Below are 15,032 nucleotides of genomic sequence, written 5' to 3'. Positions count from 1 at the left end.
GTCTTTATCAAAATATAACAATAGATGTCGACATTGTGTATGTGCTGAAAGATTCATATATGATGGTTGCCTTTGGTTAAAAACTGAACTATTTAAGTTTTGCTCACATTTGCTTTCTTTTACTTAGACTCGCCGAGTTGGTGCTTTTCAAAACACTCGTGGCAAACATGTGTCTAAGAAATACAAATGACGTCAAGATAATACTTAAATGGTAAATAATAGCCGATAAAAGTATATCAAACAAACCTTTAACGAAGTGACTACTGCAAACTCATGCGTTCTTCGACTCGAGTGTGAACTGTATGCTTTACTCGTCGTCGTTTCCACAAATACAGTCGTGGTCAAAAGTTGACATACACTTGTAAAGGACATAATGTCATGGCTGTCTTGAGTTTTCAATAATTTCTACAACTGTTATTTTTTTGTGATAGAGTGATTGGAGCACATACTTGTGGGTCACAAAAAACATTCATGAAGTTTGGTTCTTTTATGAATTTATTACGGGTCTACTGAAAATGTGAGCAAATCTGCTGGGTCAAAAGTATACATACAGCAATGTTAATATTTGGTTACATGTCCCTTGGCAAGTTTCACTGCAATAAGGCGCTTTTGGTAGCCATCCACGAGCTTCTGGTTGAATTTTTGACCACTCCTCTTGACAAAATTGGTGCAGTTCAGCTGAATTTGTTGGTTTTCTGACATGGACTTGTTTCTTCAGCATTGTCCACATGTTCTCATTGGGGTTTAAGACAGGATTTTGGGAAGGCCATTCTATAACCTTCATTCTAGCCTGATTTAGCCATTCCTTTACCACTTTTGGCGTATGTTTGGGGTATTGTCCTGTTGGAACACCCAACTGCGCCCAAGACCCAACCTCCGGGGTGATGATTTTTTATGTTGTCCTGAAAAATTTGGAGGTAATCCTCCTTTTTCATTGTCCCATTTACTCTCTGTAAAGCACCAGTTCCATTAGCAGCAAAACAGGCCCAGAGCATAATACTACCACCACCATGCTTGACGGTAGGGATGGTGTTCCTGGGATTAAAGGCCTCACGTTTTCTCCTCCAAACATATTGCTGGGTATTGTGGCCAAACAGCTCAATTTTTGTTTCACATGTGGAAAATGCTGAAGAAACATGGCCATGTCAGAAAACCAACATGTTTAGCTGAACTGCACCAATTTTGTCAAGATGAGTGGTCAAAAATTCAACCAGAAGCTTGTGGATGGCTACCAAAAGCGCCTTATTGCAGTGAAACTTGCCAAGGGACATGTAAGCAAATATTAACATTGCTGTATGTATACTTTTGACCCAGCAGATTTGCTCACATTTTCAGTAGACCCATAATAAATTCATAAAAGAACCAAACTTCATGAATCCTTTTTGTGACCAACAAGTATGTGCTCCAATCACTCTATCACAAAAAAATAAGAGTTGTAGAAATTATTGGAAACTCAAAGACAGCCATGACATTATGTTCTTTACAAGTGTATGTAAACTTTTGACCACGACTGTGTCACACATTTCCGCCCGTTTTGATAAAAGTCTCGAAGAACTCATTTATCCTTTCTGCGATTTGAATGATTTGTACAGCCGAAAACAACACCAGCCATGAATTTACCATGAATTGATTAACGTGGACCCCGACTTAAACGAGTTGAAAAACTTATTCGGGTGTTACCATTTAGTGGTCAATTGTACGGAATATGTACGGTACCGTGCAATCTACTAATAAAAGTATCAATCAATCAATCAATCAAAGCATAGGGCCTTTTTTGGCGCCTAGTACCCGTTGAAAACAGAGCGAGCTTGACCACCACTAGTGTTCATTCGGCGGGATGTGAGCCGGACTTGACGTCAGTAACATCCCAGCAATTTTAGTCAGGGGAAAATAGGTCGTTGACGATAACTAAGACGAATATTTTAAGTCAGGGGTGTCCAAAGTGCGGCCCGCAGCTAATTGTTTACTGGCCCGCCACACATTCTGGAAATGCTATTGCAAAAATTTAAAAAACATTTAAAAAAGTGGAATGAGGTGAAATCGAACTACAAAAAGTTGCATGTTGACACAAAGCTGCCATGCAGGCTTTTTTTTAAAATTTTGTCTATCTTTCTTATTTCTTTTTATGCCATTGCTCCAAAAAAATAAAAATCTATGTTATAATAAATAATTGACCTATTCAAGGCTCCAATTATTTCAAATATTTCACTTTAAAATGTTTTATGTGGGAAATATTGCATATATTGTGTGGTTGCCATACAAAAACATCAACATTTTATTTGACAAAAGAGCATAAAACAAACAAAATAATAGTTTAAACGTAAAATCGACAGATATATCTGAAGTTGAGCTCGTAACTTAAGTGTTGAAAGTTAAAAAAAAACTAATAAAAATGTATCACTTTCTGAGTGGGGCACCTTTTGGATCCCAAATATATTTAATGGGATTTTATTTATCTTTTCACTGTGATTACTCAAAAATAATAATGAATTAAAATCAATGGTGTCCTGCATTATTGATATTTTTAAGGCTCTAATTACTTCACATCAAACATTGCTTTCTGAATGTTTTGGGCAGTGGGGGAAATACTGCATATTTCAGTTTTATTATAAAAAACTAAGTTGTCTTGACAGAAAAGGCATAAAACCTTTTTGTTTTTTTTAAACTTTATATCAACCTGAAGTTGATATACTGTACAGATTTACTGTAAGCGTTATACAAATAAAATAATAATAATTTGACTTGTTTTTAACATTTTAATGACTTAGACCAGTGGCCCCCAACCTTTTTGTAGCTTTTTGTAACGCTTGAAAATTTGTCCCACGGATCGGTGGGGGTGGGGGTGGGGGTGGGGGGTGTATTTAAAAAAAAATTGTTTTTAAATTTATTTATTTTTTAACATAAATAAATACAATCATGTGTGCTTACGGACTGTATCCCTGCAGACTGTATTGATCTATATTGATATATAATGTATATATTGTGTTTTTTATGTTGATTTCATAATAAAAAATAAAAACAATTATTTATTTATTTTTTTTAAATTTCTTGTGCGGCCCGGTACCAATCGGTCCGCAGACCGGTACCGGGCCGCGGACCGGTGGTTGGGGACCACTGACTTAGACCCTTTATGGTCCCCGGGAGCCCTAAAGATAAAAAACAAACAAAATCCATATATTTTGTTATGGTTTGAAAATGAAAAATATCAAAATGGCCACCGCGTGCTTTAATTTTTCCGTGTGCGGCCCCCAGGGGAAAAAGTTTGGACACCCCTGTTTTAAGTCAACAAAATATCCCTGGTGCCATCTGCTAGACCTGGTCTTCACTTTTCCCTGCTGCAAGGTGACAGTACGCATAAATCACTGCTTTCCCAGAAGTAATCTGGTGGTGACTCATCCGGTGGCATGACTCAGCCTCGAGTAGCGTCGCCTCACACCTGCAGGCCTCATCACTGGTCCACATCCCTTTCATGGCCATCCCTCTGTTGCGCCCACTGCAGGCTTACAAGGTGACTCAAGAAGCCGCCGGAAGCTCCAAGGCGTGCCGGCAGCCCGCAGGGCAGACGGGAAAAATAAAAGGAGACCGGGACGACCCAGAAAACAGCCTGTGCCCTCCGCTTTGTCGTCCCCCGTGCCGTCACCCGACCTCTCGCCCGATGATGATAACAATAGCGACGTCCAAGAGAGGAGGGAGGGGAACGGGCCGCAGCGAGACGTCGGCTCGGTGCAGCAGGTGACGGATTCTGAGCTGCAGGCCAAGCGGAAGCGAGGACGGAAGAGACAACACGACGCCTCTCCCTGTCATCAAAGGTAAACACTCAGCCTTTCAGCACCCGTGTGACATCCTCATATTAACCGGCCACATTTCAGCACTGTGTGCTAAACCAGTGCCTCTTCTTTCTCTTTTTTTTTTTTTTTCCTCCCTATCGCTCTATCTCTCGCTTCATGCTTTCCTTTTTAGCGTCGCAGAGGAGGAGCCTGAATGTCTTGACACACGCGACGGAGCTTTCGGCCCTTCCGCCGTCGAGCTGCCCGCATCGCAACCGGTCGGCGTCCAAAGAGACAAGGGGGACGCCGGTCCTCCGTGGAAGACGTTTTTGAGGGCGGGTCTTTACTCTGACGATTACAAAACTACAGAGTGAGCATCTTACTCATGTCTGTTACCGTATTTATACAGTGGAACCTCTAAGGTTGAACACTATCTGTTACAGGATTGACCTGTGATTTGTGCAGCTTTTAAAAAAAGTGTTCCTCATGGAAACAGAAATATTGTACAGTTGGTCCCGTTTATGTCGACAACCCGTCTATGTTGACCAACTCTTCAAGTCCTGGTCCGCCATGTACGGTACTTCTTGGTGCCCGCTCGATTTATTTAAAGCGGAACTGCACCTTTTTTTTTAGAATTTTCTCTATCATTCACAATCCTTAAGTGAGACAAGAACACACGTTTTTATTTTTAATGCATTCTAAATAAATGGTAAATAAACATTAGCTAACAATGGAGCCAGTGGCAGTCGCTCTATTCCGCCGATAAAGCGCTCTAAAAAACATCTAAAAACCTCCATCCAGGTTTTATATACAAGTACAGTTGTGGTCAAAAGTTTACATACACGTACAAAGAAAATAATGTAATTTCCAATACTTTCTACAACTCTTATTTTTTTGTGATAGAGTGATTGGAGCACATACTTGTTGGTCACAAAAAACATTCATGAAGTTTGGTTCTTTTATGAATTTATTATGGGTTTACTGAAAATGTGACCAAATCTGCTGGGTGAAAAGTATACATACAGCAACATACATTATCAATTTTGCAAATTAGCTTCATGGCATGGCCTCTTAACTTCATGTGAGTGATTCATGTGAGCCCTTGCTCCAGAAGCGACACTTTAAGGCTCGTCCAAAGTTTGCTGCTGATCACATGGACAAAGGTAAGACCTTCTGGAGGAAAGTTCTGTGGTCAGATGAAACAAAATTTAGCTGTTTGGCCAAAATACCCAGCAATATGTTTGAAGGAGAAAAGGTGAGGCCTGTAATCCCAGGAACACCATTCCTACCGTCAAGCATGGTGGTGGTAGTATTATGCTCTGGGCCTGTTTTGCTGCCAATGGAACTGGTGCTTTACAGAGAGTAAATGGGACAATGAAAAAGGAGGATTACCTCCAAATTCTTCAGGACAACCTAAAATCATCAACCCGGAGGTTGGGTTTTGGGCGCAGTTGGGTGTTCCAACAGGACAATGACCCCAAACACACGTCAAAAGTGGTAAAGGAATGGCTAAATCAGGCTAGAATTAAGGTTTTAGAATGGCCTTCCCAAAGTCCTGTCTTAAACGTGTGGACAATGCTGAAGAAACAAATCCATGTCAGAAAACCAACAAATTTAGATGTACTGCACCAATTTTGTCAAGAGGAGTGGTCAAAAATTCAAGCAGAAGCTTGTGGATGGCTACCAAAAGCGCCTTATTGCAGTGAAACTTGCCAAGGGACATGTAAGCAAATATTAACATTGCTGTATGTATACTTTTGACCCAGCAGATTTGCTCACATTTTCAGTAGACCCATAATAAATTCATAAAAGAACCAAACTTCATGAATGTGCTCCAATCACTCTATCACAAAAAAATAAGAGTTGTAGAAATGATTGGAAACTCAAGACAGCCATAACATTATGTTCTTTACAAGTGTATGTCAACTTTTGACCACGACTGTATAAATAAATGTAATGCAGTAACCATCACATTCATAATATCATGTAATATTTATGTATTTTGCTCATTTTAAGCACATTAATTTTACAGCTGTATCACGTTTGCTTTTCACTACCACTCATGCAGACTTAGTGAGTGACAACAAAGACTACTTTGGGAAAAGTGGTGTGTATTTTTGAGCCTGAATATAAGGAGGATGAACTACAAGTTTTAGAAGCTTAATCTAAACAGATCGAGCTTAAGCACCATGTAGCGGTATTGCTAAGCGCTAAACACGACATACAAACTCCGAACATAATAAAACAATCCCTAACTGTACAATGTCTGCGCTCACTGTGATTCCGGTTGATAGCATGTTTATATCTTCTTGTTTAGATGAAAAATTCAACCTAATGCTCGCCTAGGTTAGAAAAAATAAGTTACCAAAAACACGCGTCTTACCAAATTCTTTGTTTATGGCTACATCCTTTTACTACCTAGGGTAGAGGCATGATTTATAATCTAGAATTAACTTTCACCAACTCGATGCAGCAGCTCAGCATGTTAGCTCTCTGTGATCACGAAGCAGCTAAAAATAGTTTGCTTGCGTTGGCGCTTATGTCGCTAATACATGGTTAATATTCAGGTCACGAAATGTAAATGGAGTATTGTTGGCGTTTTATTTTAGAGGTGCTATAGTGCACTCCCTTTGGCTGCATTATTATCCACCTTCTACTTGCTGTATATTAGACATTAGCATACATACAAAACGAAAAACATGTGTTCTTCTCTTAAATAAGGATTGTGAATGATAGGCAAAATTCCAAAAAGAGTGCAGTTCCCCTTTAAATAGATTATCTTTCTGTTGACATATCATTGTCACTAACAGCATAAAAAAGCAACATAAATACAGTGTATTAAAATGTGCACACAGTAACTTCCTGTTACTGTAGGTGCAAAGTAAGCTCTTCAAAATAAAAGCATGGCACTACAGTATTAACTTGGATTCCTACACAGCGACATATAAAACACACTTTTTTTTTAAGATTGTTAGCCACCGAAAGAAAGATTTGTGTTATTCTGACCACAATGTCACAAGTAAATGCGCAAGCAGCGGCTAGTTTTGGTTGCCATTATTATCCACCTCGTATTTGCTGTATGTTAGACATTAGAATACCGTATTTTCCGCACTATGAGGCACACCTAAAAACCTCCAATTTTCTCAAAAGCTGACAGTGCGCCTTATAATCCGGTGCGCCTTATATATGGACCAATATTGAGCCACAACAGGTCTCGCAACTATGGGATGCATAACGTAACCCCAGCCTCTACTGTAGCGTCTGTTCTGTGCGCCTTATGATGCGGTGCGCCTTATAATGCGGAAAATACGGTACATACAAAATGAAAAAAACATGTGTTCTTCTCCTAAATAAGGATTGTGAATGATAGGCAAAATTCCAAAAAGAGTGCAGTTCCCCTTTAAATAGATTATCTTTATGTTGACATATGATCAACCATTGTCACTAACAGCATAAAAAAAGCAACATAAATACAGCGTATTAAAATGTGCACACAGTAACTTCCTGTTACTGTAGGTGCAAAGTAAGCTCTTCAAAATAAAAGCATGGCACTACAGTATTAACTTGGATTCCTACACAGCGACATATAAAACACACTTTTTTTTAAGATTGTTAGCCACCAAAAGCAAAATTTGTGTTATTTGGACCACAATGTCACAAGTAAATGCGCAAGCAGCGGCGAGTTTCGGTTCCCATTATTATCCACCTCGTATTTGCTGTATATTAGACATTAGAATACATACAAAACGAAAAAAACATGTGTTCTTCTCCTAAATAAGGATTGTGAATGATAGGCAAAATTCCAAAAAGAGTGCAGTTCCCCTTTAAATAGATTATCTTTATGTTGACATATCATTCTCACTAACAGCATAAAAAAGCAACATAAATACAGCGTATTAAAATGTGCACACAGTAACTTCCTGTTACTGTAGGTGCAAAGTAAGCTCTTCAAAATAAAAGCATGGCACTACAGTATTAACTTGGATTCCTACACAGTGACATATAAAACACACTTTTTTTTTAAGATTGTTAGCCACCGAAAGAAAGATTTGTGTTATTCTGACCACAATGTCACAAGTAAATGCGCAAGACAATGTTAGACATTAGAATACCGTATTTTCCGCACTATAAGGCGCACCTAAAAACCTCCAATTTTCTCAAAAGCTGACAGTGCGCCTTATAATCCGGTGCGCCTTATATATGGACCAATATTGAGCCACAACAGGTCTCGCAACTATGGGATGCATAACGTAACCCCAGCCTCTACTGTAGCGTCTATTCTGTGCGCCTTGTGATGCGGTGCGCCTTATAATGCGGAAAATACGGTACATACAAAATGAAAAAAACATGTGTTCTTCTCCTAAATAAGGATTGTGAATGATAGGCAAAATTCCAAAAAGAGTGCAGTTCCCCTTTAAATAGATTATTTTTATGTTGACATATGATCAACCATTGTCACTAACAGCATAAAAAAAGCAACATTATTAAAATGTGCACACAGTAACTTCCTGTTACTGTAGGTGCAAAGTAAGCTCTTCAAAATAAAAGCATGGCACTACAGTATTAACTTGGATTCCTACACAGCGACATATAAAACACACTTTTTTTTAAGATTGTTAGCCACCGAAAGAAAGATTTGTGTTATTCTGACCACAATGTCACAAGTAGTGAAGTGAAGTGAATTACATTTATATAGCACTTTTTCTCAAGTGACTCAAAGCGCTTTACATTGTGAAACCCAATATCTAAGTTACATTTAAACCAGTGTGGGTGGCACTGGGAGCAGGTGGGTAAAGGGTCTTGCCCAAGGACACAACGGCAGTGACTATGATGGCGGAAGCAGGGATCGAACCTGGAACCCTCAAGTTGCTGGCACGGCCGCTCCACCAACCGAGCAAGCAGCGGCTAGTTTCGGTTTCCATTATTATCCACCTCGTATTTGCTGTATATTAGACGTTAGAATACATACAAAACGAAAAAAACGTGTTCTTCTCTTAAATAAGGATTGTGAATGATAGGCAAAATTCCAAAAAGAGTGCAGTTCCCCTTTAAATAGATTATCTTTATGTTGACATATGTTCAACCATTGTCACTAACAGCATAAAAAAACAACATAACTACAAGAGATGTCCGATAATATCGGACTGCCGATATTATCGGCCGATAAATGCTTTAAAATGTAATATTGGAAATTATCGGTATCGGTTTCAAAAAGTAAAATTTATGACTTTCTAAAATGCCGCTGTGTACACGGACGTAGGGAGAAGTACAGAGCGCCAATAAACCTTAAAGGCACTGCCTTTGCGTGCCGGCCCAATCACATAATATCTACAGCTTTTCACACACACAAGTGAATGCAATTCATACTTGGTCAATAGCCATACAGGTCACACTGAGGGTGACCGTATAAACAACTTTAACACTGTTACAAATATCACACTGTGAACCCACACCAAACAAGAATGACAAACACATTTCGGGAGAACATCTGCACCGTAACACAACATAAACACGACAGAACAAATACCCAGAACCCCTTGCAGCACTAACTCTTCCGGGACGCTACAATATACCCTCCTCCCTCTACCCCCCAACCTCCTCATGCTCTCTCAAAGAGAGCATGTCCCAAATTCCAAGCTGCTGTTTTGAGGCATGCTAAAAAAAATCATGCACTTTGTGACTTCAATAATAAATATGGCAGTGCCATGTTGGCATTTTTTTCCATAACTTGAGTTGATTTATTTTGGAAAACCTTGTTACATTGTTTAATGCATCCAGCGGGGCATCGCATCAAAATTAGGGATAATAATGTGTTAATTCCACGACTGTATATATCGGTATCGGTTGATATCGGAATCTTTAATTAAGAGTTGGACAATATCGGAATATCGGCAAAAAAGCCATTACCGGATATCTCTAATAACTACAATGTATTAAAATGTGCACATAGTAACTTCCTGTTACTGCAGGTGCAAAGTAAGCTCTTCAAAATAAAAGCATGGCACTACAGTATTAACTTGGATTCCTACACAGCGACATATAAAAACACACTATTTTTTTTAAGATTGTTAGCCACCGAATGAAAGATTTGTGTTATTCTGGCCACAATGTCACAAGTAAATGCGCAAGCAGCGGCGAGTTTCGGTTTCCATTATGCTGACAACCGCTTTCAGTGCTTCTCAAACGAGGTGTCAGGCAAGGGGCTTCCAGTATTAGCGTCTTTTTTTCCATTCTTGATCGATACACAAGCCTCCAGTTTGAATTAATCAACAGACTCAACCAGGAAATATGACCAGGTACAGTACAGGCCAAAAGTTGGGACACACCTTCTCATTTCAATGCCTTTTTTTAAACTTTCATGACTATTTACATTGTAGATTGTCACTGAAGGCATCAAAACTGTGACACCTGTGAAGTGAAAACCATTTCAGCTCATCCAGAGAATGCCAAGAGTGTGCAAAGCAGTAATCAGAGCAAAGGGTGGCTATTTTGAAGAAACTAGAATATAAAACATGTTTTCAGTTATTTCCCCTTTTTTTGTTAAGTACATAACTCCACATGTGTTCATTCATAGTTTTGATGCCTTCAGTGACAATCTACCATGTAAATAAAGAACACGCATTGAATGAGAAGGTGTGTCCAAACTTTTGGCCTGTACTGTATACATAAGTGTGCGTTAAGGCGTGAGAAAACGCAAGTCTCCAGCTATGTGGCATGGAGATGCTGGTGCCAGCAACTCAAAGAGTGGTTTGTACAATTAAAGAAAAAAAAGACGACAATTATCAGGTTCTAAATCGTGTTTCAATTTGGGTGATGACATAAAATAATTGAGAAGCACTTACCTATGTCAACATCAGTCAGCCAGTCCGAGGGGCGTCGACATAAACGGGTTCCACTGTAACACATTGCAGAAGCAAACTGTTGCATCATAAAAATGTACATTCAGTATTTGAAGTACTTCCATCTTTAACTTATACAAGTTAGCCAAGTGTAACATTGGGACGCCAGATCGCTGAAACTCTCCACTTTTACTTTTTAGCGGTGATGGCTAAAATGCGCCTCCCTTTCTTTGACGTTTTTAAACTGTCACACAAGTGTAAAAAGAAGTTAACCACTGTAAAGCATAAGAAATAAACAAAACACTCTACTTTAACTTTGGTAACTTCGGTGTTTAATCTTGTTTTGTTCTTCCTCTTTTAACACTTCATGACCAAACCGGTTCTTCTTTTGCAATGCAGCAAGTGTTGGCAAAAAACAAAGCCCCAAAAACCCTCTAACTCAGGGGTTCTTAACCTTTTTGACCTCGGGGCCCAACTTTTCCACTACAGAGAGGTCCGGGGCCCACTCAAATAAATATTAACACAGAATTAGAAATCCAACTCTTGATTTTAATCATATTCCATAATTATATCTAACCTACTTATAGTTTACAACCTTGTCAAATGATATGAAAGCATGTGTTAATCACAAAGATTATTATGGAGGCTTTGGTCAGCCTGATTACTAAAATAAGTGTTAATCAAATATACTGCAAAAGAAGGGAGTCTGATGAGAAATAATTTTACATACAATTACGCAATGCTAAAATAAATACATTCTAACTGAATTAATACAAATTCTAATAATAATTATGTTTCTGAAATAATTCAAGTGCAAATGAAAATACAGCTTGACCACTTTCGTCATAATAAGAAACTTCTCTGAGATTTTAGCTCCAGACTTCTTCTTTCTGTTCGACATTGTCATTACTGCCACAAGTGGTGGAAAAGTGTATTACAACTGAGTACCGCTGCGGACCACAGCTGAGAAACAGATATTTTTTTGGTGGCCCTTTGAGTGCTCGCGGCCCATCCCTATGGTTAACACTGTTCTAACTGAAAGGCTTAGATCAGGGGTGTCTGACATTTTTCTAATAAGAGCCACACACAGGAAAATCCAAGGACTGGGGGCCATTTTGATATTTTTTAAATGTTAAGGCTTAAACCAACCCATGTAGAAATGCTAAGACGAGGTAAATATTCAAAGATGAAATAGCGAGTCTGTGAGCTTTGACAAAGTGTATCATTTTCAATGTTATTAGACTTCATCTGTTAAACACTGGAAAATGACACAGTTGTGGTCAAAAGTTTCCATACACTTGTAAAGAACATAATCTCATGGCTGTCTTGAGTTTCCAATCATTTCTACAACTCTTATATTTTTGTGATAGAGTGATTGGAGCACATACTTGTTGGTCACAAAAAAAAATTCATGAAGTTTGGTTCTTTTATGAATTTATTATGGGTCTACTGAAAAAGTGAGCAAATCTGCTGGGTCAAAAGTATACATACAGCAATGTTAATATTTGCTTACATTTCCCTTGGCAAGTTTCACTGCAATAAGGCACTTTTGGTAGCCATCCACAAGCTTCTGGTTGAATTTTTGACCACTCCTCTTGACAAAATTGGTACTAAATTTGACATGGACTTGTTTCTTTAGCATTGTCCACACGTTTAAGTCAGGACTTTGGGAAGGCCATTCTAAAACCTTAATTCTAGCCTGATTTAGCCATTCCTTTACCACTTCTGACATGTGTTTGGGGTCATTGTCCTGAAGAATTTGGAGGTAATCCTCCTTTTTCATTGTCCCATTTACTCTCTGTAAAGCACCAGTTCCATTGACAGCAAAACAGGCCCAAAGCATAATACTACCACCACCATGCTTGACGGTAGGCATGCAGTTCCTGGGATTTTCTCCTCCAAACATATTGCTGGGTATTGTGGCCAAACAGCTTAATTTTTGTTTCACCTGACATCACATGGACAAAGATAAGACCTTGTGAAGGAAAGTTCTGTATGTTTTTTGTGACCAACAAGTATGTGCTCCAATCACTCTATCACAAAAAAATGAGAGTTGTAGAAATGATTGGTAACTCAAGACAGCCATGACATTATGTTCTTTACAAGTGTATGTAAACTTTTGACCACGACTGTATCTATGTAAATAATATCGTAACGGTGCACATGGAAGATCTTGGGATTAAAGTAAAGGGAAGACTTTGGAGGTTACTGTAGAAAGGTTGAACATGTTACAAGTCTGTTAGGGGTGCACACAAATCGATTCACATCCTATTCCATAAATGTCAAAAATCCATTAAAAAAAAAAAGTTATACAATAAAAAATTGTTATATCTATATATATTTTTAATAAGACTCGATTTTTAAAAATAAGTTTTTAGGTCATCTCCATGCAAACAGAAGGAGCTTTTCTAACCTGTAACCTGTTTTGAAAAAGTTTTATTATAATTATTATACCAAATATCGATTTGAATCAGATATCGTGTTTAATCAAGAATCGATTCTGAATCGAATCGTCACCCCAGGAAACAGATTGAATTGTTAGGTGTTTAAAAACGGCTTTATCAAATTTGTGCTTTGTTTTATGCAATTATTCACAAGGTACTGGCTACCTAGTTTCCACATTTGCACATTTTAGGGTTATATACCGTATTTTTCGGACTATAAGTCGCAGTTTTTTTTATAGTTTGGCCGGGGGTGTGACTTATACTCAGGAGCGACTTATGTGTGAAATTATTAACACTTTACCGTAAAATATCAAATAATATTATTTAGCTCATTCACGTAAGAGACTAGACGTATAAGATTTCATGGGATTTAGCGATTAGGAGTGACAGATTGTTTGGTAAACGTATAGCATGTTCTATATGTTATAGTTATTTGAATGACTCTTACCATAATATGTTACGTTAACATACCAGGCACGCTCTCAGTTGGTTATTTATGCCTCATATAACGTACACTTATTCAGCCTGTTGTTCACTATTCTTTATTTATTTTAAATTGCCTTTCAAATGTCTATTCTTGGTGTTGGCTTTTATCAAATACACTTCCCCAAAAAATGCGACTTAAACTCCGGTGCGACTTATGTATGTTTTTTTCCTTCTTTTTAATGCATTTTCGGCCGGTGCGACTTATACTCCGGAGCAACTTATAGTCCGAAAAATACGGTAATTATTTGCATCATGTCCCGCCCTCTTCCTGGTGTGACCATGCGAGATACGCCCCACTAATACACACGCACGCAACAAAGGAATATTGCTATGTTACAAAAGCAGTATCTGTAGCAACCATAGTATCCTTTTTCAACCATTTTCTTTTAGCACAGGGGTGTCCAAAGTGCGGCCGGAGGGCCATTTCCTGCCTGTAGCTAATTTTTTAACGGCCCGCAGCACAATCCTTAGCATTCTAATATTAGCACGCCAGCTTTTTTTTGCTAATTTTGCAGGTATACACATCAGCGTCAAATATTTTGTTACTCGACAAATGCTAACATTTAGCAAGCCAAAGTTGGTATGCTAGATTTTTTGGCTAACTAAGCTAAGCATTTATTTTTTTCAAATGTGCACCTCAAAGTAATATATTTTGATACTTGACGCATGTTACAGTTGGTGTTTTAGCATGCAAACATGAGCTTTTTTAGCCAATTTAACAGGCATACACTTCAGTGTTCTATATTTTAGTATTTTAGTTAAGCTAACTGTAAGTAGACTATTATTATCATTTTAGCATTGTACTGTTAGCATGCTAGCTTTTCTAGCTCATTTTGCTGGTATGCACAAATGAGTCCCAATATTTGTTAATTGACGCTATCTTGCCAGTGTGCTAACTGTTAGAATGTGTGTTTGGCTCATCAGGAGTCACCCAAAATTCCTACCAAAATTGCATTTTTTTTAGTTCTTCGAAAACAAATCTATATTGTACTGGTTTTAAAGATGAAAATACCAAAATGGCCCCAGAGTCCTTCGATTTGTCAGTGTGTGGCCCCCAGTGGAAAAGGTTTGGGCACCCCTGTTGTCGAAGGTGTCTTTTGTGTGTGTGCTTGTTTGTGCGAGCCTCAATGCCCGAATGGCAATTTTTGCACAGGTGACAAATGTTTATTTGTTAAATCTGTTCTCTGAAACCACTATTGGTAACATTTGCTCGCTGAAATTGTGTTTTTATATATTTTGCTGAAGAAAAAAAAATCATAATTTTAAATGCTTGTTTGAATTTTCTTCTGTTTTCCTAAAAAAAAAATGTTTTGTTTGGCTTTTAGCTGATGTTCTTTTAGACTTAGACTTCCTTTTATTGTCATTCAAATTTGAACTTTACAGTACAGATAAAAACAAAATGTTGTTGCATTAGCTCGTTGTAGTGCAGGCTAAAAGAACAATAAGGTGCAGATATAAATAAATAGATTACTGTACAGATAAATATATTGCACTTT

At 38.2% G+C, this 15,032-nt stretch overlaps 1 protein-coding gene and 1 long non-coding RNA gene across 3 annotated transcripts in view; one reads left to right on the top strand and one right to left on the bottom strand.

Annotated features, from left to right (window-relative positions):
• LOC133636042 (histone-lysine N-methyltransferase ASH1L-like) overlaps window positions 1-15,032 on the top strand; it is an 83,517-nt gene that overhangs the window by 44,846 nt on the left and 23,639 nt on the right. For both annotated transcript variants that reach the window (XR_009822167.1, XM_062029645.1), the window contains exons 4-5: window positions 3,500-3,809; window positions 3,961-4,137. Coding sequence is in view for 1 of the 2 variants with exons in the window: in XM_062029645.1 (XP_061885629.1) it covers window positions 3,500-3,809; window positions 3,961-4,137 (487 nt within the window). In the remaining variant the exon portion in view is untranslated. The remainder of the gene's footprint in view (window positions 1-3,499; window positions 3,810-3,960; window positions 4,138-15,032) is intronic.
• Window positions 10,455-15,032, bottom strand: part of LOC133636044 (uncharacterized) — a 32,476-nt gene continuing 27,898 nt past the window's right edge. The window contains exon 7 of the long non-coding RNA XR_009822168.1: window positions 10,455-10,662. This is a non-coding gene — a long non-coding RNA (uncharacterized LOC133636044). The remainder of the gene's footprint in view (window positions 10,663-15,032) is intronic.

The sequence above is a fragment of the Entelurus aequoreus genome, linkage group LG20 (assembly GCF_033978785.1).
Source record: "Entelurus aequoreus isolate RoL-2023_Sb linkage group LG20, RoL_Eaeq_v1.1, whole genome shotgun sequence".
In the NCBI taxonomy this organism is placed as follows: Eukaryota; Metazoa; Chordata; class Actinopteri; order Syngnathiformes; family Syngnathidae; genus Entelurus; species Entelurus aequoreus.
Note: the sequence above shows the minus strand (reverse complement) of the source record. Positions and strands in the feature narration are given on the sequence as shown.